This window comes from Mercenaria mercenaria, chromosome 6 (assembly GCF_021730395.1).
Source record: "Mercenaria mercenaria strain notata chromosome 6, MADL_Memer_1, whole genome shotgun sequence".
In the NCBI taxonomy this organism is placed as follows: Eukaryota; Metazoa; Mollusca; class Bivalvia; order Venerida; family Veneridae; genus Mercenaria; species Mercenaria mercenaria.
The window spans coordinates 34253638-34275054 of NC_069366.1; the positions used below are offsets into that span (position 1 = coordinate 34253638).

General features: G+C 34.8%; 1 protein-coding gene across 2 annotated transcripts in view; it reads left to right on the top strand.

The window, feature by feature from the left end:
* The first annotated feature begins 308 nt into the window (after nt 1-308).
* LOC123549189 (uncharacterized) overlaps nt 309-21417 on the top strand; it is a 38198-nt gene continuing 17089 nt past the window's right edge. Inside the window, exons 1-5 of one of the 2 annotated variants that reach the window (XM_053545595.1) lie at nt 309-462; nt 5936-6036; nt 8908-9012; nt 11254-11380; nt 12129-12258. In XM_053545595.1, the coding sequence (XP_053401570.1) occupies nt 5991-6036; nt 8908-9012; nt 11254-11380; nt 12129-12258 (408 nt within the window). In that variant the 5' untranslated portion in view covers nt 309-462; nt 5936-5990. The remainder of the gene's footprint in view (nt 463-5935; nt 6037-8907; nt 9013-11253; nt 11381-12128; nt 12259-21417) is intronic. The other variant, XM_053545596.1, reaches the window with a different exon arrangement.

Consider the following 21417-nt stretch of genomic DNA (forward strand, 5'->3'; position numbering starts at 1 on the left):
TGCAGTGAGAGCAATAGTTCATACATTTCGGAAGAACAAAAGTTATAAATGACCAGAATAATTTTTTTTTTATATTACAGAATATATTTATGACGTGATACGTTTTGTGTTTGCAAAGAATATACATTTTGCAAGGTTGCAAATAACATTTTTTAAAGTAGCTGACATAAGAGCATCAAATTTATGAAGGGTTGGCCAATGGAAATAATAGTGCTTGAGATATTTAATTCATAAAAAAAGGGTATTGCGGACATACAAGAAGGAAGTGAAACTTCCGGTTTTGCATTGTTCATGATTTGCATATTCTTCCTTCGAGTGGGATATTATGATATCTTTCGGTTTCGATAAACAGGTCTTGTGATGATATATAAAGTCGTGCCTTGATTTAGTGTCAGTAACAATTGTTTCTTCAACATTATAACACCAGTAATAACAGTGTAACGGAATATTTTCTCGGTAAATGTAAGTCAGCATAATTATATCAGGTGTGCCTTTAAAGCGACTAACACACACATTGTGATTTGTGATTTTCAAAATAATTTATCACCGAAAGGCAAAATACCGCCACTGTTTCATATATTTGCATGAAACATAATGGTTGACTAATTTATAGTTTCTAGAATTACGGGAACATTTTAGTTTTAGCAGTTTTTCTCATGAACTTTTATAAACCGTTGCAACGCTTTATTTTTGTAAACATTGAAAAATATAGAACGGGACGCGATAGTATTTTTAGACGTTATCATCACGTGGGCAGCAAACCATAACTGCGCATGCAATTTGAGGGTTCCATTTTGTAGACTCGTCTAACGATAAGGGAAATCAGCATGATTTACTTTGCCTTATTTCGGTAAGAACCACTATCGTACTGAATAACATTACCTAAACAACGGACCGTTCCATTTTTAAAGGTACAAAAACATCGCTGACCTCAAAACCGAACTTACAAGCAGCGAACAGTATTATTGCGTTTAAAAGCAAAAACAAAGCAATAACATAAAATCAAGTCAACACCTTAAGTTTACGACTTAGTCAGTGATTCCTCGTTGGCCGAACGGTTACGGTATTCGTATTACATCTTTCATCGGGAGTTCGATCCCCAGTTATTTTCAGTGTGCATTACATACTTTGTGTAAGTTTGTTTTTCTATAGTTTCTAGTTTATTGTTTTGTCTCTTATTTTCGTATAAAATTGGTAGTATCTTTAAATCAATCAATCCTGAAGTTATGGCCGGGCAATGCTTTTGTTAAAGTGAAGTGTATAATTGTTATAAAATTTATAAAACTAACCCGTATAGCTTTAAAGATATTACAGAAAAGCTTAAAAAAACATTAGATCATATTAAAACTGGAGTGTATCTAAACATGATTAAGTGTCAATTGTGACGTATATTTTAGTGAACATGTTAGAACTAGACTTACTATCTCGTTTTGTCTTCATTGAGAGAAAAAGAAATAAAATACAGTTTTAAAGACAAAATTTAACGGGTCTGGGAATCAAACTCACGACGAAAAAGTATAATACGAATAACGTAACCGTTCGGCCGACGGTAAAATTACTGACTGCATCGTAAACGTACTAGGTGTACTGACTTCTTTTTATGTTATTGTTTAGTTTGTTTACATTTCAAAACGTCATAATATTGTGCGATACCTATATGTGTGCGCTTTATTGTTAATCATGTTTGGTGTTACTTCCTCTCAGTGTCACGTGATGTTTGCAAGGTGCTCGCTGACGGGAATTCCGTTTTTTTTTATAAACCGAGAAACCTTTATCAGAAATTGTAGACGGATTTTTTATCTTAAATTTATTAGAAAAACAACGATTTTCAACAGAAAGTGATGAAAAAATACATTGTTAGAACACTGAATATGCAGCATATAGGTGAATACAGTAAAAGTTTCAGTTTTTAAAATGTGACACCACGATGTGTGGCTTAGTCGCTTTTAATCGTTCAACATTTATATAAAAGCATTTTAAGTGAATATGAGTAAGCCATGTACTGCTGTCAATCACACAACATAAATACATACCAACGGCAATGAACAGGTCACATTGTGTATAGTAAACTTAACAAAAAGATCTTTTATTTTAATATTTTAATATGTCCGTCATTGTCAGTCTTTCTCATCATGCTCTCGACTGCTAACTTCATGCTGCTAGGCTCTGCTAACTTCACACCGCAGTTAGGCTGCCAAGTTCACAGACATCTAGAAATCTAGAAATACAAAAGTTTTGAGAGACCGAATAGCAATGCTGAACTGCAAAATGAAAAATTGAATCGTTCATTGAAAACTGCAAAATATTTTAAATAACAAATTCAAAACCTTAAACGCCAAAACAGAATAACATCTTTCTCCGAAATAGAATCACAGTTCAATATAAATTAAATATTCTTTAATTTCAACATGCAAAATATTTTACAATTTGAATAGCGAAACGAAAACCTCGCTTTGCATTTTGCAATTTAATGTCATCATTTTTGATCATTCAATTTATATCTTGAACCATAAAATGAAAATTCGTTTTTAAATAGAAGTGCAAAATTACAATCATTTATAAATTCTGTGAACTTTTGATAGTTTAAACGCATTTTGAAGACACTGTCATTCCGAGGGGCAACTGTTTAGTAGTCCCTTACGAAATGGCCAAAAAGATGTGAACATGCCATGAATATGCTGTGAACATGACGTGAACATACCGGATTCGCAGGAAGTATTCACGGGATATTCACTGCTATCCGCGATCATGCCGCGATTGATTTGCTATTAGTTCGCGGGATATTCGCAGAAAGACCAGTGATCGCGGTTTATTCACAAGAAGAACTTTGAGGAATTTTGACAATGAAATGGATGCTTAAACTTTTGCAGAGCTGAATCAGATTATCAAAAAGGAAATATAAAAATGATAATTTTAGCTTCATAAGTTTGAAAATTAAGATGTAAAAGTGAAACTATGACAAATTTCATACATATAACTTATAAGAAGTGTGAAGAGAAAAGGCTGGGGTGAAATAGGTACATGCACCGAGACACTGTTATTCATATTGCAATTAACAGTTAAAATCCATACATATTTCATTATTAAAATTCAAACTATACCAAGTACCATGGTATAGAAATGTTCAGCATTGACAGTTTGACTTCTTTTACAGCCTCAGTGCTTGACTTTATTGAATAAATTTATGTTCCTAATTCATATTAATTTATTTGTTTTAGAACTTTTTCTGTACAAGGTATTTTGAAGACAATTTCATGGTTCTCAACTAGTGCAAGGCATGACCCCAGCAATTAGTTCGCTCGGTGATCACTTAGTTCGCGGGATGATCGTGAGAAGCAGCTCGTGGCAAATATAACACAAAACGAACATCCCGCGATCATTGTTTCTATTTTACCAAAAGTGTTTGCGGCATGTTCGCCTGATATTCGCGGCATGATCGCAACCAATGTTTTTCACAAACTATAATATTTCCGTAAGGAGTTGCATCCGTTGACAATACCTTGGGTATATACCTATTGCCATAATGAGGTTTGGCTTGGATCTGCTGTATCATATCGTGGATTCACAGATGCTTGATTATGGATTCAGACATTCATGTTTATCGTACCTCTTCGGGGCTTTCTGGTGCTGACCATGGTTGGACGACGGGATCTTGACTGCTGTCGTCTTGGTTTGTGGGGAAATGGCATAGTTTGTGCAAACCCTTCAGTATAGCCTAAATAGTGTCCATAATTGGTGTAAAATAAATAACATGTCACTTCATCCTTCAAAAACAAAATGTATGGTATTGAGCACTAGAGTCAAAATAAAACATACTAAAAACTTGAGTTAATTTTAGACGGTTCGGTCATTGAAAACGTGAAGTGTCAGAAAGTTCTAGGTGTATATATCGATGAAACTCTGTCTTGGCAATCCCACGTTAGTACCGTTGCCAATAAACTAAACTCAAAAAATTGCTCTACTTAGAAGAATTGCATTTTTCTTAACAGATGAGATGAAACTATTGTATTACAATGCATATATTATGTCAACCACGGAGTATTGTTGCAATGTCTGGGGACTTTGTCACAAATCGGACACTGATAAAATTACATCTTTGCAGAGACGCGCTATAAAAATAATTACAAAATCAAAGTGTAGCAACTTTGATGAAGTATTAAAAAAATCAAAACTTCTATCTTTTGAGAACAGGTGCAAATACCATATTTCATTATTAGTGTACAAAAGTAAAACAGGAGATTGTCCTATATACATTTCAGATTTACTACATTTTGTTCATAATGATCATTACAGTCTGCGCTCAATCGAAAACATGGATCTTTCTTTTGTTAAACCTAAAACGAACTACCTGAAAACAAACATTTAGCTACAAAGCTGCACACATATGGAATTCACTTCCTTCTTACATTAAACTTCATAATAATAATATAACTGCTTTCAATTTAAAGAATTTTCTCTTGTTACAATAGTTTTTAGCAATTAATTACTTGTAATTACAAGAATTTTGTTGAATTGATGTTACTGTTTTCGTTTCCAATAATAATGATAATCATATTGTCTTATTATTCAAATCTGGAACTATTTATTATCTTATGGGACAGACTTTCTTTTTTTGTATGTATCTTAATTGTCATGAATAATCTTTGTGACGCATGGTAATTCTTTTAAAACATAGTTATTGTTATATTACGTTTATTTAAGACTTCTTTAATTTGAGACGTGTTTGTCGAGAAAATGTTAGTAATTCTGATATGTGTATTCTTGTATAAATGTTAAATTATAAATTGATTGTGTGTATATGTTAATGTATATCAGTTGAAGGCCATACTGGAAATAAGTTGTAAAATATCTGTATTTGTACACTTAGTATGTCACCTTCAGAAAATAAAGTTATTATTATTATTATTATTATCACTCTTCTTTTGGGTTGGGGTTGGGATGGGGGGCCGGTGATTTGGTTAAAGCCCGGTTGCAGCAAATAATTAATGTTGCAACATTACCGTCCATACTAAACTTTGACGGGTAAACTAAATGTACCTGATTTTCGGGGAATTTTACTTAGAGGAGGTATTTGTACTTATTCCATATTTTTTGCCTAGCAATGGTAATTTTTTGTGGAAAATCCCTATTGATGTTGTTCTTTTTACATTTTTTTCTTGCGTTTGCAGAAATTGCCTCAGTGTCAAGTGATTTATACTTAAGTGCTCATTTCACTGTTTTCAGGCCATAAAGATGTACTTTTGGATATCGCCAAAAAAGTGGCTACGCAAAATAAAACATTTTTTGCAACTACACAAAAGAAGGCAAAATATTTTGTACTTTTTAAATCAAATTACAAATCGCAAAAGTGACTAAAATGTTTTATTTTCAAGCCTGAAACCCCAAAAATGTAAACATTATTTCTTTTAAAGCGAATCGCGATTCATATATATCTTGAACTGCAAAATAAGAATTCGAATCGCAAGTCCAATGTCGAATATTAAAGTCTGAAAAGTCCAAATAATGCCATCTTTTTGAAACAACATCGCACTTCAATATATGTTTTAACCATAAAAATAAAAATTCATTTTGCAATTCAACTGCAAAATGGTAGCAGTTTGCAATTCAAATCAGAAAGCACAACTGAGATCGAAATGTTAAATTTTAAAGCCTAAAACAGATGAAATGAATCGCAGCTCATATTTATTTTGAATAGCATAATAAAAACCATTTTGCAATTCGAATTGCAAACTGCAAAACTGTTTGCAGTTTTCAATTCGAATTGCAAAATGAAAACTGCTAACTGCAGACCAACCTAACGCCTATGTTTTAGGTTCACAAGAAAATGTTTGCCCAAATTTATATCTTACTTTTAAGCATTCTGAATGCGATCCAACCACGTGTCAGAGTGTGGAGACAGTGGACGTATACTTTTGTATTTTCTATATATTTCCAGATTGTTTTCGGAGACTGTTCTCGTTTCGCAATTCAAATTGTATTCAACGTAAAACATGCCAAGAAGACGTAAAAATCTACTGAAGAATCCATGTGCGAAAGGTATGTTTAAGTGTTCTTGTCTGAGTTTGTAAATGTCTTATTGTATGCCAGACTGTCCGAATTACAAATAGATTCTGCGAAAGTCTAAAAGTCCATGCTGTATGGAACTGTGTAGAATGTTGAATCTTACATCTACCGTAGATCAACATTTCTCTACATTCGTCTTCTCTTTATTTCATTTAAAAATATGCAAAACATGTAGTTGTTTTTGGGATGTGTACGAGTAGTAGAGACCTGGCTATACCGTTATCTAGAATAAGAGAAAATATGTGATCATTTTATATTGATTCAGTTCTGAAAAGGAAAACAAGCTGGGTCAATTGGTTTATGATATGTCAGATTATGTTTATTTTTGTAGAAATATATGGAACGCCGGAGCTGTCTTATGTTAGATAAATACAAGGTATCTGCTTTATTTAGAGCATCATCTTCTCACGAAGCAGGTTATATGAATTGTCTTACCTTCTTACTGACAACATGGTCCAAAGCAACTTCATTTATAAAATGACACTGATGCTTATTAAACAAGTTGAAATATGAACCCCAACATTCCTTCTTTTACATTTTAGTCTAGATGTATTTTCCTGCTGGTTTTATTTATAGAGCGTTTCAAACCATTGATATACTATCATCAAAGTAAAGGATTCCTAGGAATGCATTTAAAAGTATGAATGAGATAGTAGTCTGTGGCGAATTGTAATCTTGTGTATTTTCCCTATATTTTGAAAAGTTATGTTTTATAAAATATTATGTGCCAGTTACTAAAAATTCCAAGGATGTCATTTTTTTGTCCATCAGTGTGGAGGCCATCTTGAGTTTCAAAATGGCTGCCACGTTTTAATAAGTACACCGTTAAATATTCAACCTATCCTTCGAATAAACATGTTTTCCTTAATAAGACACACAAAAAAATATGTTATCTGATGTGTCCTTTCATTTAAATATTGTTAATTTAACTAGAACACTTTTGACATGTAAGAGTACATCTTTTCCAAAATCTAACACGTCGGGAAGTCTGCTAATGTCTGACAAAATGCCCCAGCCGAACTAGAGACAAAATCGGGCATTATTTTAAATTTAGGCATAGGCAGCTGTTTGGGTTTGACCAAAAATCTTCAGGAAGCCAGCTGCTCACATAAAACAATTGTACGTCACTTGAAGGGTTTTAAGCCCACATAGGCGACGGGAATATGATTCGACAGTCAGCACCCTTTAACCAATCCGTCATGGACCATCATTGAATAAAAGCATAACATCACAAAATGCACAATAATTTGATAATGATAACACCATGTTATCTTAAAATTACTTCCTTACATTTCCTATTTATTTCATTTAAGTTAAAGTTTTAGAATAAAGCATTGTGTATAACACAACTGTAATTGATTTATTTAGCTCAGCAACTGAGAAAAAATGTACAATTTGAATGTTCATTCTAAAATACCTGGATATATCTTTTGCATTTCGTATTTATCTCTCTTTTAGATTAAATTCAAAAGATAAATACTTATTATTACACACAAAGATTACATTTTTTACTTATTTCATGTAATATATGCAATCACTTCATTGATCATTGAATAATTTTAAATACATATGACACCAAGAAGCAAATTCAAATATTTTAGGTTTTTACCTCCCTTTATTTTTTCGTTATCACTTTATTGATATATTTTACCTGAAAAGACATACAGTATCGTTGATTTAGACATTTTTTGTTTAACAGATTGTATTTTGCTCATGTCATGTCAGTGTTTTGAAGAAGTAGCATCTTATACTTTATTTGTAAAATTATAAGATATTTATCTCCCTTTAAGCACAAATAACTCCATCTGACACAAAATATAATTTTACTTTCCACTTGACCTTGTTTAATATATTTTAGCATTAATGTATCATATTAAATGCGTACAGAACATTTTAGACATATCTAATTGACAAGAAAATGGAAAATAACATAATTAATTTGAGGAGGCTTCTTTAAAATAAATATTGATGATAAACATGTTACCAATTGATTTTGATAGAATATATATATATATAGGAATGATTAAGTAAATACATATCAACTTAAATGCAGCCCTCACTTCAGAATGCCAAGTAAAGTGATAACAGGCAGGCATTAATTAGTAGTGATGAGAAATAAATAAAACAAAATGTATCCAAATATAATATTATAAAAAAAAGCCAAAACGACCATTTAAACAGAACAGATTTATTTATTGTTTTCAATTTAAGAAACATGTTTTGTTTTGAGTTTTGAGTTGCTTCTGAATATTACTTTTGCATCCAATGAACCCATTGTACCTAGATAAATATGATACACATTTTTTTATCAAAAAGGCAGCACTTTTTTATGACCCGTGGGATCGTACATGTCTATTATGCAATATACCCTATAGCCTATAACAAAATTTGTAAAGCTGAATAAACATGGATATTTGTCAATAATTGCGGAATACTCGTATAGTAAACTACATGTATACGTCTTTAACATAACCAGAACAATTTTGTTCTCGTACTATAACGATTGTGAATATATGTATATAAATACATTTCAGTTTTGTCTATGCCCAGTCCCATTTGAAATGATATACCAACATACTAAATAATAATATAAACAATATAATTAAACAATATATTCGATTTTTGCTTATATTGCAACTTTTAGAAAAAAAGAAAAATAAACTTCATGTGTAGGAAATTTATTTGTATTTAAATTGCAATGTCTCGTGTCGTTTGCAGCTCATACCTCATGGTCTGGATTAAAATGCTGAGTCAAATATATTCGCACCAGATCAGAAGAAAGTGTGTCTAACTGAAGAGCCAATATTTTGAATGTTTACAATAGCAGGTATATTTGTTTTGTAGCAGGTTTATATTACTGGAAGGCTGTGTATGACGGTGGAGATGGTTTCAAGTGTGAAGAGGAACCGATCGGATGCGTCAAGATTTGTGATTGCACCAGTGTGAAAGGTTAGTACATTGGTACACAGGTGGAAGTAGCGTATTTAGGACACAGTATGGATCCAAGAGCCATACAGACTTAAATATATTACAATGTAATGTTTTCTGAGAGAAAAAAAAAACATTGCCAATAAGTCATTTTGATTTTTTTGCCCCTTTGACAATGAGACATTAAGTCATTGTCACAGGAACAAAAGAAAATATTAAACAATGACTTTTTGGCAACATTTTTTCCAGAAAACATTATCATTGTAATATATTTGAATGTGTATGGCTCCTATACAGATACGTAACTTCCACCTGTGCATTGGCACATTCTTTCCCTCTTGACAAAATACTAAACACTAAATAAATGGCTTGCCGGTCAATAGTCAAAACTACTGTGTAAAGGATCAAGGGTCAATTATTTTGAATATTGACTGGAATTTCAATCAGTAATTGTTTTATTACACGACATTAGAAATTAATATTAAGAGTTTTATTTTTCTTTTTTTCTACCTAAAGACCCCGTAAACATTTGTTGAAAATAGACCGGTCATATAGCAAAAACTATTGAATGGCAATTTATACAAGGAGTCTTTGTGGTTGAATTCTCTTAGGTAAAGAGGCCATTTTGTTTTTGCCAACCCTTGCCCGAAATATTTTAAATGAGCTGCTGTTTCTGTTGTTTTTGTTTTTTGTTTTTGTTTTTTTTCTTTAACGGTCGCTTTGTGTCAGACGGAAGAAGAAACGGACTGCGTTGAAGGCACTGAAACAAGAACCGGAAGTTTAAAAATAGAAATGCATTCTTATCATGTTAGCTGGACTATGTTTGTTAAAATTGGAGTTTTAAGATAGCAAAATATTTTGTGACTTAATGATCTTTGTAGATGACAATATGAAAAACACACTTTACTTGACCATGTACATTTCGTTTTTTTTTGTAACACAATCTCTTCACTTTTCAGAATAAAGCAAAAAGTAAGCTTGAAATGGTGAATTAAGTTTTGTATACCTTTCAGATAAAGAAAACTGAGCCGTGCCATGGGAAAACCAACATAGTGGCTAATGAACCCATCCGCGCAGTCTGGTCAGGATCCATGCTGTTCGCTTTAAAAACCTACTGCAATTAGAGAAACTGTTGGCGAACATCATGGATCCTGACCAGACTGCGCGGATGCTATGCTGATTTTCTTATGACACGGCTCAACTGCTTTTTTCGTTTCATACTTTGAAATAAATCTGCGGCAAGTAGCTTATGACACAATTACCGTATAAATTACTTTCGGTCACAGCGAGATAAGACACAATATCTTAACTGACAGTTAAGGTATGACCCATCTAATGGTGAATATTTCAAATGTTCAAAACAATGTTACAGCAATATACTGTATCCAAGGAGAGACTTGTATGCAAAATTTGAACAACTTTTATCGTGCCGTTTTTTTTATAAATTTTGTATAATTTATGACATTTCCTCATGCTCAAGAAGAGACAAATTTCAAAGTGATGGCCACTGTCCAAAAGCTTTGCAGAGAATTCATTATACCATCAATTTTGATAAAAGAAACTTCAAACTATTGGTAAACAATTATAAAACACAAAATTAAACTGTGAATATCATTTTTTCTAGGGTGCCTCGAGTAAAAGGATTTAATGAGACAGAATTCTAACTCCAACATTGAAAAATTAAGGTCAAGTATTTTGGGACTGTTCTAAATTTTGCTCACTTCATTCTTAATAACCTTGGGGCAGAAGTAAAACATACCTATATTTCTTCCACAGTATGTAATCTAAAGAGTAAAGACAAAATAGAGAACTTTTACCGCGTGTAACTCAGTATTTCTAAAGATGTCTAACTCTGTCCCCTTATGTTTCAGAGGTAAATTCACTTTGAACAGCAAGAAATCACTTATCAAATGAAATTGTTTTACTTCTGTACAATAAATCAATAATAAGTCTTGAAAAAAGTGAAAACTTACTAGAAAAAAAAAAAAAAATAGGGGTAAAAAATTGGTTTCAGCGAAGCTTAAACCTTTGACCCTCTTGAAAAACTAAGCTAAAGTAGGTTTACTGTAGGAATTGAATACTCTTCAAAAAAGAGGTACACTATTACACGGGTCATACCTTAACAGAAATATCGTTTAATCCAAATAAAACATTCTTCAAAATTTCCTTACAACAATAGTCTCGAGTCTGACTACTTCAAACAGACTGAATAGAGAAATGTTTCTTTTTTCATGCTTTTCAAAATTGTATCTTGTGCTTCAGAGAATCTCCCATGTTGGTCAACAAGTTCCCAACTTTGTGAAAAGTCACAGCTGGTCTATTTACCGGAGTTCGACATAAGCGAGGAGAGACTGGATGAGAAAAAGCCACCAATTAGAATTAAAGACTGGTAGAATTTTGAAATCTATAAATAGATCATGACAGATTAAAGCGACTCGTTCACATATTTTAGGAGAGAAAATGATTTTGTTAAAAATCTATAAAATGTGTATATTTTGAAAATGACCAGTGGTGCAAACTAAATGATTTTTTGCAAGATCTTATAATTAACCAAAAATACTGTGCAGAAGGGAGTAAACCTTAACAACGCTCATAAAAGAAGTGAGAAAATCAACATATTTTCTACTTTGTAACCAATATCTAGCCCTTACTTTCACTCAAGTAACCATTTTTCAATGTCATAATATATACATTCAATGCTAAATTTTGTGTAAATGAACATGTTGAAAATGTTCACCCTAACTGTGGACAAGCAGCTTTAAAAGTGGAAAATCATTCAGATCTAGAAAATTAAGCAAACTTTTAAAAACGATAGAGTTAAAAGACGTTTGTTAGTAACACTAATTTCAGTCAACTGTTGACAAGGTCCCATATTCACAAACTCGGTCGAGTTTAAGATTGAAATTTTGGCAGCAAATTTTACTAAGAATTCGAAATTAGATTCCTGCTGACACTGACCATCAATATTGAATAGTCACTTGAAAATAGTCATGAACTTAACATTTGATTTTAAACATGCAATTTAGGTATAAATAACAAATGAAATATTATTATCAAACTCAACTGAGACTGAAATTGTTTATTGAACATGAGACCTGAATAATAACTGTAATCTCTTTCTAAAAATGTTTGAATAGGTATGGTTCACGTGTTGACTGTGGCAGTCTGTACAATCTTAGCGTGCGGCTATTAGCAGACGACAAATCAACTGAACTAGACGTTTGGAAATACAGCGATACCAAAGAGAGAGGCGCTGGCTGGACAAAAGTAGGCAAAGTTTACTTTTCTAAATCAAACAGACCGGCTTAGAAGCTAGAAATATAGACAGTATACCTGGCATCACAACCTACGGATAGCCAGTGATTCGTGCTAATTGCCAATTGCTAATTGCCAAAATAGCAGACCTGGGGTAATTAAAAATGTAATTGTAATTAATTGCAATTAAATTACATTTCCTAAGTAATTGAATGTAATTTGTAATTGGATCATTTGTCAATTACATGTAATTGTAAATTAATTAATTTCAGGGCAGATTTGAGGTGTAATTGACAATTACATTTCAATTATTTTCCAATGGCATGGCACATGCAGTAATTCAGTTTGTTGAACAAGTGGTATATAAGTTTATTATTAGGGACACTTCCCTTTAACATGCTAATTTGGATGTCATAGCTGTGAAAATAATAATATAATAATATGGTAGGTGATAATCCCTTGGAGGTAGCTCCTTTGTTCTGATACCTTTGTTTTATTAATGTTTATTAATGTTTCTCACTATGTTTTTTTATTTTTTTTTTTTAGAAAATTGATCAAATTATGATCATATGAAATTGTTATTTGCATCATTACTATTTTGATTTTATAGAAGCAAATATCAAAAAGCTTAGCATTCAGTTTAAGGTATTGGACCCCTAATAGTAATGTTTAAAAAATGGCATTTGATTGGTCTATTCTTAAAGTTGACAGTGTTCCGCACTGTGCTGCAATTTTTAAACAACTTTTACCGTGCCGTTTTTTATAAACTTTGTATGATTTATGGTATTTCCTCAAGCTCAAGTAGAGACAAATTTCAAAGTCATGGCCACTATCCAAAACGTTTGCAGATAATTCATTATACCATTAATTTTGATAAAAGAAACACCAAACTATTGGTAAACAATTATAAAACACAAAATAAAACTGTAGTATCAGTTTTTCTAGGGTGCCTCAAGTAAACCGATTTAATGAGACAGAATTCTAACTCCAACATTGAAAAATTAAGGTCGAGTCCTGTAGGTCTGTTTTGAATTTTGCTCACTGCATTCAAAAATAACCTTTGGGCAGAAGTAAAACCTACCTACATTTCTTCCACCATATGTAATCTAAAGAGTGAAGGCAAAAAATAGAGAACTTTTACCGCATGTAACTCAGTATTTCTAAAGATGTCTAACTCTACCCCTTCTGTTTCAGAGGTAAAATCACTTTGAACAGCAAGAAATCGCTTATCAAATGGCATTTTCCACTTTTGTACAATAAATAAATAATAAGTCCTGAAAGAAGTAAAATATACTAGAAAAAAAGAAAATAAGGAAAAAAAATTTGGTCCCAGTAGGGCTTGAACCTACGCTCCCCTGAAAATTTCAGTCCATAACGCGACATGTGTGTTTTTAACTTCATTTTGACCGTGTGTCTGGTAACTACGACGGTAGTAGTCAGTTGTACCCAAGTACTGCTTTCCATCATGTTGGAAAATATCAGTGGCAATTGTTTGGAAGGTGTGGCACAGAGGTGACATCCGCAACACTATATTTATATTGTGGCCGCAACTTAGTAACTTGTGGCCCCAAGTTAGTAAATCGTGGCCACAATTTAGTAACTTGTGGCCACATCTTAGTAAATCGTGGCCTCAACTTAGTAAATTGTGGCCACAACTTATTAAATTGTGGCCACAACTTAGTAAATCGTGGCCACAACTTATCAAATTGTGGCCACAATTTGATAAGTTGTGGCCACAGTATAATAACTCGTGACCACGACTTATATCAGCCAATCGAAATTATAAATAGATGGATAGACGGACGGACGGATGAATAGATTGGATGGTACCTACGTACCTACCTACTTATTTATTTGTCTGTACTTCCGTCCGTCTATCTATCTATCTTCCGTTCCTGTCTCATCTCTCTCACGTAGACATTTTGTGCGTCCATTTCGTATGGTTGCTGAATTCTGCCATTTTGCGTCGAGCGAAAACAGGAAATTTAACAAGTTAAAATGCGAAGAAGCAGGTTGAAAACTCTCTATTTTTGCAGGGACGCGGAGCGAAAACACGATTATTACCGGGGTCGCGGGGCGAGAATTAGTAACTGGTTTGTCGGGGGCGGGTAGCGAAAAACACGATAATTAGCGCTGCTTAAAACGTAGTTTTCTCGAACCGCGCCCCGACATTCCAGTTACTAAATCTCACTCCGCGATCTTGCTAATTATCATGTTTTCGCTCCTCACCCCCGCTAAATAGCGAGTTATCGCCCCTAACCCCTGCCATTATAAGTGGTAAATTTCACGTGTTTTCGCTCGGCGGGCTCACCAGGCGAAAACTCGCTATTAAACGTTTAAGCAATGCTAATTATCGTGTTTTCGCCCCGCGCCCCAGACACTCCAGTTACTAAATCTCCCTGGCGGAGTTTCGGCCTGCTTTCTCGACATTTAAACTTGTTCATTCTCGTGTTTTCTCTCGACGGGCCGTGGAACGAAAATATAATTTAATAGGGCTAAAACGCGGAATGACAGAATTAGCCAATCGAAATGACTGCTTTTTTCTTCGCTGCTGTATAGGAGTGCAAAATAGGAGCGCACAAAAGTGTCTACGTACCAGCAAATGTTAAACAGGAATAAAAGATAGATAGATAGATGGATCGATCGACGGACGTTCCTACATACTGGATACTTATGTGGCTACTCTTTTGTTCACTCTATTGTTCTTTTAGCCACGTAAGAGAAAAATAGCCACATAAAAGCCTTACGGAATGAATGACATCAAAGAAAAAGTACAGTTACCTATTGTTCCTATAGCCACCTAAGTATGCAAATGTGAGCTCGGACAGACGGACCGATGGACGGATGGATTGACGGACGGATGGATTGGATGGTACCTACCTATCTACCTATTTATTTGTCTTTCTGTTCGCTATCTATCTTCCATTCCTGTCTAACCCGTTGAAGGGACGTAGACACTTTTATGCACTTCCATTTTGTAAGGATGCTAAATTCTGCCAATTCGCGTTTTAGCCCAATTAAATTATATTTTCAGCCCGCGGCCCTGTCGAGCGAAAACACGAGAATTAGCAAGTTAAAATGTCGAGAACGCAGGCCGAAACCCCGCAAGGGCGATTTAGTAACTGGTATGTCTGGGACACGGTGCAAAAATACGATAATTAGCACTGCTTAAACGTTTAATAACGAGTTTTCGAAAACACGTGAAATTTACAAGTTAAAATGGTGGGGTGTTCGGGGTGATAACTCGCTATTTAGTGGGGGCAAGGAGCGGAAACATGATGATTAAAAAGATCGCGGGGTGAAATTTGGTAACTGGATGTCGAGGCGCGGTTCGGAAATACTACGTTTAAGCAGCGCTAATTATCGTGTTTTCGCTCCCCACCCCTGACATACCAGCTTCTAATTCTCACCCCGTAACCCCGGTAATGGGGATAATAAGCCAGCTACTCGCTAAGTGGCGCTAGTAAAATAAGGGGTAAACGATGCTGACCCAGATTCATATCTCACTACACTTTGCAATGGATTCTGAGAAGAAATCAAAATATTTTGGGTGGAAAGTTATACAATTACAGAGAGAATTGATAAAAAGAGGGGCATCAATCAAAGGCAGAAAGGAAGATTTGTTAACAAGGTATGTTTTTATGTTGTTATAATTAAATAATTCTCAGACAAATAGTATTGATCCCTTTAAACCTTGAGAAACCAGTACACAGAGGCAATGTTTTACATGTAGGCCATGGTGTGCATTGCAAGTTTTATTGGTGCTATCTTTATTGCATCTCATTATTTGTAGATTTAGTGTTGCTTATACAAAACAATAATACTGGAGAGTAGCCCTTTGGATAACATTTTACAGGTTAATGACTTATGCTAGCACTATATCTTGTTTGAGGAATTTATGGTGTCTATCTTTTTCTTACTTTCAGACTTGAAGCATATGACAGAAATCAAGACTTCAGGGGTGAACCTATTCTCCTACCAGAACCTCTGGATTCAGACTGGCCCACTGAAGGGTTTCATCAATTGCAAGCAACCCATAGGATCCACTTCCCTAAATTGGGAAGCAATATAAAAAAACAGCAATTAAGAAATTTGAAAAGCAACGGTATATAGTGTCAACAACTGCGGTTTATTCATATGTAGAGAAAGTCCATAGCTGGCTGCAACAACCGACAGAGTCATCAATGAACAAACATTAGTTGAGGTGAAATGTCCATATGCTGGGAAAGAGGAAATGATCCAAACTGGGAAACTGTTTCCATACTTGGAGTATACGGACAGAGAAATGGAGCTAAAGAAAACTTCAAACTACTATTATCAGATATAGGGACAGATGTATATAAGTGAAAGACAATATTGCTTTTTCATTGTGTATATATTCAAGGATATGTCTGTACAAAAAGTTGAACTACAGGGCCTCCGCTGTCGATCGCCAATGTCGCCATTTGCGATAATTTTTAGAATTTGGCGCTAAATTTTGCGAACTGGCGAAAATAAGTTGCGCATAGTTTTTTTTCCTCGGCATTTGTTTTTTCCGTAGTGATATAAGCGGCCCAATAATTGGTTCCCGATACACGTGTTTACCTAGACGCTGGTAGTGAATATAATCGATAACCAGTCTAGGCGGTGTTGACAATTCGACTATTGAAGGAAGTTGGTTGACACTTTGAGAAGATAATTGCGTAATAATGTGTGAATTGATGATTAACCAGTAATCAAAACATCTGCCAGCTTGTATGTTTGACCTCTGCCGAGAATTCACCAAAATCAACGCCGATTACGGTGTACTTTATGTGTTGCGATTTTTTACAAAAAAAAAAAAAGATCGACATGTTTGTGGCATGCAGTTGTATGACTGACGAATTTTAAATAAGTACGAAAGATACATTTAATTTGTTAGTTTTTGCAAGATAATTTTATAATTCCTCAGTTTTCATAAAAGATTTTAACGATGGATCCGAAAACAAAAACACATTGACCTCAATTTGTATCCTGGACCTGGTTAATTTCTTTGAAATGTTCAGAAGCTGGAAGATATCACTTGCTACCATGGCTTCTTAAAAATCATTAGACAAGTGTTCAACTCGACCTTTTAGAATAGAAAAAAATCCGAATTTTCCTTTCCGAAAATAAATGAGTCCTGAAAAATTGGTAATTCTGACCAAAGAGCTATAAAAATAAAAATTACTTCTACAATAAACTAATGCACCTTCAAAACTTGTTATTATTCCTAATGAAATTATTTACAATATTTTATTTCTCTATGCACACTATGACAGCCAACTAAGAGAAATAAAAGTGGCTCAGAACTTTGGCTCTAAAGTGGCTCCAACTTTTTCAAATTGGCGAAAAGGTTGGCGACAAGTATGAAAAACCCAGAGGAGGCCCTGAACTAGATCATGAGTACTGTAAACACAGCCTTTTACCAAAGCTAGAACTGTTCTACAAAAAGTATCTGCGGAAATAAATAGCTGAACATCTGTGAAATAACACTGATGATGATTTATGTAGTCATTTGCAGTACAATATGATGTTAAGTCTATGAAATGCTATGATGCATTTGATAAATAATTGTATGTAGTTGAAATAAATATATAAAAGCCCAGTTCATATTCCTTGGTATTTCTGCGCAAAACAATAATAGTTATGCAAGTTTACCAACAATACTTCTGCGGAAATTAGCTATGTTGAAGCACACAAATGTAATCCTTGTCCCAAGATTAAGTTTTGTTTCTGACAAGTCAGATCTTAATATTTTGAAACAATATCATGTTTACTAGGTCGCCACAGTTTTGTCTTATTTCCAGGATCTGCTATTTTTCCTGCTACTCTCCATAAATCCTTTAAATGTTTTTTTTTTTGAAAATGAATTCCTTCATAACCCTTACATAGTGGTACACAACAATACTGAACCATAATCAAATTCTTATTATTTTCATCTATGAACTACTCAAAAATCCTTTAAATAAATGTATTTAAGTATTAATTTGACTATTTTCTAAGATTTTATTTTGTTCTGGGTCTAATACCTAGGAAATTGCAAATTAATTAGTGTTTAGGGTCAAATACCTAGGAAATTACAAATTAATTTGTGTTTATTATGCAGAATCTCTACTACTTTCTATAGTAAATCTAAGGTCAGGCGACCTAATGTTTACCCTTTATTTCACCAGCGCCCTCAGTGGAGATAACCAGAGGTAACTCTGTTCTTATTATCCCCATTGTCGTGTTTTCGCTCCGCTTCCCCACTCAATAGAGAGTTTTCAGCCTGCGTCCCCGCATTTTAACTCGTTAAATCTTGTGTTTTCGCTCGAAAGGGTCGCATGGAGATAACGCAAAATGGCAGAAATCAGCAACCATACGAAATGGACGCATAAAAATGTCTACGCCACTGCAAAGGGTAAGACAGGAATGGAAGATAGATAGACGGCCGGAAGTGCTGACAAATAAATAAGTAGGTAGGTACGTAGGTACCATCCAATCTATTCATCTGTCCGTCCGTCAATCCATCTATTTATAGTTTCGATTGACTGATATAAATTCTGGTCAAGAGTTATTATATTGTGGCCAAAACTTATCAAATTGTGGCCACAATTTACTATGTTGTGGCCACAATTTACTAAGTTGAGGCCACAATTTACTAAGTTGTTGCCACAAGTTACTAAGTTGTTGCCACAAATTACTAAATTGTGGCCACGATTTACTAAGTTGTGGCCACAATTTACTAAGTTGTGGCCACAACTTAGTAAATTGTGGCCACAAGTTACTAAATCTAAAGTTATGGCCACAATATAAATAAAGTGTTGCGGATGTCACCTCTGTACCACCGTAAGGGCCTTCTTTGAAATTCATTTTACGTAAGAGATTCCTTCGCATCTGAAAGTTTGTGCTTGAGGCATGCAGGACACTTGAGTACATGTTCAGTAAACTGTTTGGCCATTCCTGGCCAGAACATATTGTCTTTCGTGCGCTCTGTAGTCTTTTGTTATGAAAGGGGACATAATTATACAAAATTTGAATCACTGACTGGTATGGTCGTGCCTCTAAATGTGCTTGACAGTTTGAATTTTGACAATTGAACCAACATGCCTACGTGCAGCTGCTGACACGGGTATTAACATGATACTTGCTAATTACTTTGGTCATTGTGAACGATTACGTCCCTACCGTATGTGTACTAGTGAAAGCGCTTACAGCTGAATAATATGGTCAGAAAGTTCCTTTACTATTTGTGTGTAAATTATTTCTGCTTGTGTGAAGATTTTGGATGCATATACGGTCTGTCATCTTGCATAACACAACAGCCTGTCCCATTTTGTGAACTATCACACTCAATGACAAGCTGCTTGCTTAGGTAAAAGTAACCTAGAACTGAGCTCGAGGCATTTTTGATGATTCTTTTAATCTCGTCAAAGGCGCGTGTTTTGGGCTCATCCCAGATAAACACGGCATCTTTCTGCAGAAGTTTTCGCAAAGGGGAATTTTCTTAGCTTGGTTCGGCGCAAATTTGCCCACGTAAATTTCTAACCCGAGAACATCTCTAACTTCTTTCATGAATCCGGTATATCAAGCTTTGTTATAGCTTCTACTTTGCTTGAGTCTGGCTATAAGCCTTATGCCGAAGTTAAATTTCCGACAAATGCCACTTTCGACACCTGTAAGTGCACGTATCTGGATTGGACCGGATACCTGCTTCACTTGCACGTTGCAAGGATTTACGCAAGTTCATACTTGTCCTGTGAGCGACCACTTTTCAGTACGTCATCTACATTTGCGTGAATTCCAGGAATATTCAGGAAAAATACTACCAGATGACGCAATACCAAACGGCAACCTTAGATATCTGTACCGGTCAAACGGGTGGAGAAAATTGTCAGCATAGACGAATCAGCTCCAATACGCATAAGTTATGTCAAGGAAACTAAAGTGTGATGCACAAACTTGCAGTCACATCTTCTTTGGTGGGCAATGGGAAGTAAGACCTACAAATGGTGTCATTCTAAACAGATACAGTGGAATTAACCCAATCTGTTGGTTCTGTAACACTTGTGATGTTTTCTCTTTTTCCATGCGGTTAGGCGCTTACTGAAGACTTAATTTGAGTGATTCCGACACTCTACGGGAGGCATTGACCACAGGCACTGCACGTGTGTGGTTTATAAACAGTCTGCATTTTACCTGCATCTTGAAATAGGTCATCATATTCTGCCATAGCCATCGCTGCCTGATTTTCTATAGGTGTGGCTCTGGAGGCGTGGCTTTATTCACTAAATACGTAAGTCTGGTGAGACCTAGATTTAGACATGACCTTAACCCTAAGAAATGCGGGGCTGTGGTTTCCACCTCGTAGAACGTTATTCTAATGCATACAATGCAGTCGATGACCGAGATCATGTTGTTAGAGTAAGAGGTCAGCTTATTCTCAGGAGGGTTCAAGGGGATTACTCAGGCTGAGATTTTCCTAGAATATTAACCGCGCTGCCTGTGTCTATCTTGAAATATATTAACTGCTTTTTGGGGCCAACAAGGAGAGGTACAGTCTGGATCATATAGTGGTAAAGAAGCACCCATCGTATCACTGAAATATTCCGTGTCATAGTTTATTCCATAAGCAACAGTGTCACTGTCACATTGAAAATAATAGCCATGATCACTGTCACAATCCTGCACAACGTCATATATGTCATTCGACATACACATTTTGATGAAATAGTTCGAGTTCTTGCATTTTAAGCAGGTTTTCATGAAGGCTGGACAGCTTGTCCGATGTTTTGTGCTACAGTTAAGTCAACAGTTGCCGCTCTGGTTTGATTTCGCGTTTTTGTAAGGTTGATACCATTGTCGTTGAGCATTGCGCGATTGTTTTGGTGTGTTTTTGGGTTGGGTGTTTTTGGGTTATTTCGATTTGTTCTCCTAATGGTGTGTCACTGATGCCAATAGCTGTTGGCAATATTCAGCATTTAGTGCGATTTGTATCGCATTGGTTAATGTTAATTTTTCACCTGTATCAAAGACTTTATCGCGGATCTTGTCGCCGTTCATGCCGAACACGATTCTTTCTTGAATCAACTTGTCCTCTTTCTCTCCTCAATCTGTTGCGTTTGCTTAAATCGTGTGACAAATTCGTCACTGGAGTCCGTGCATTGAGTTTCGTTATTAAATTCATAACAG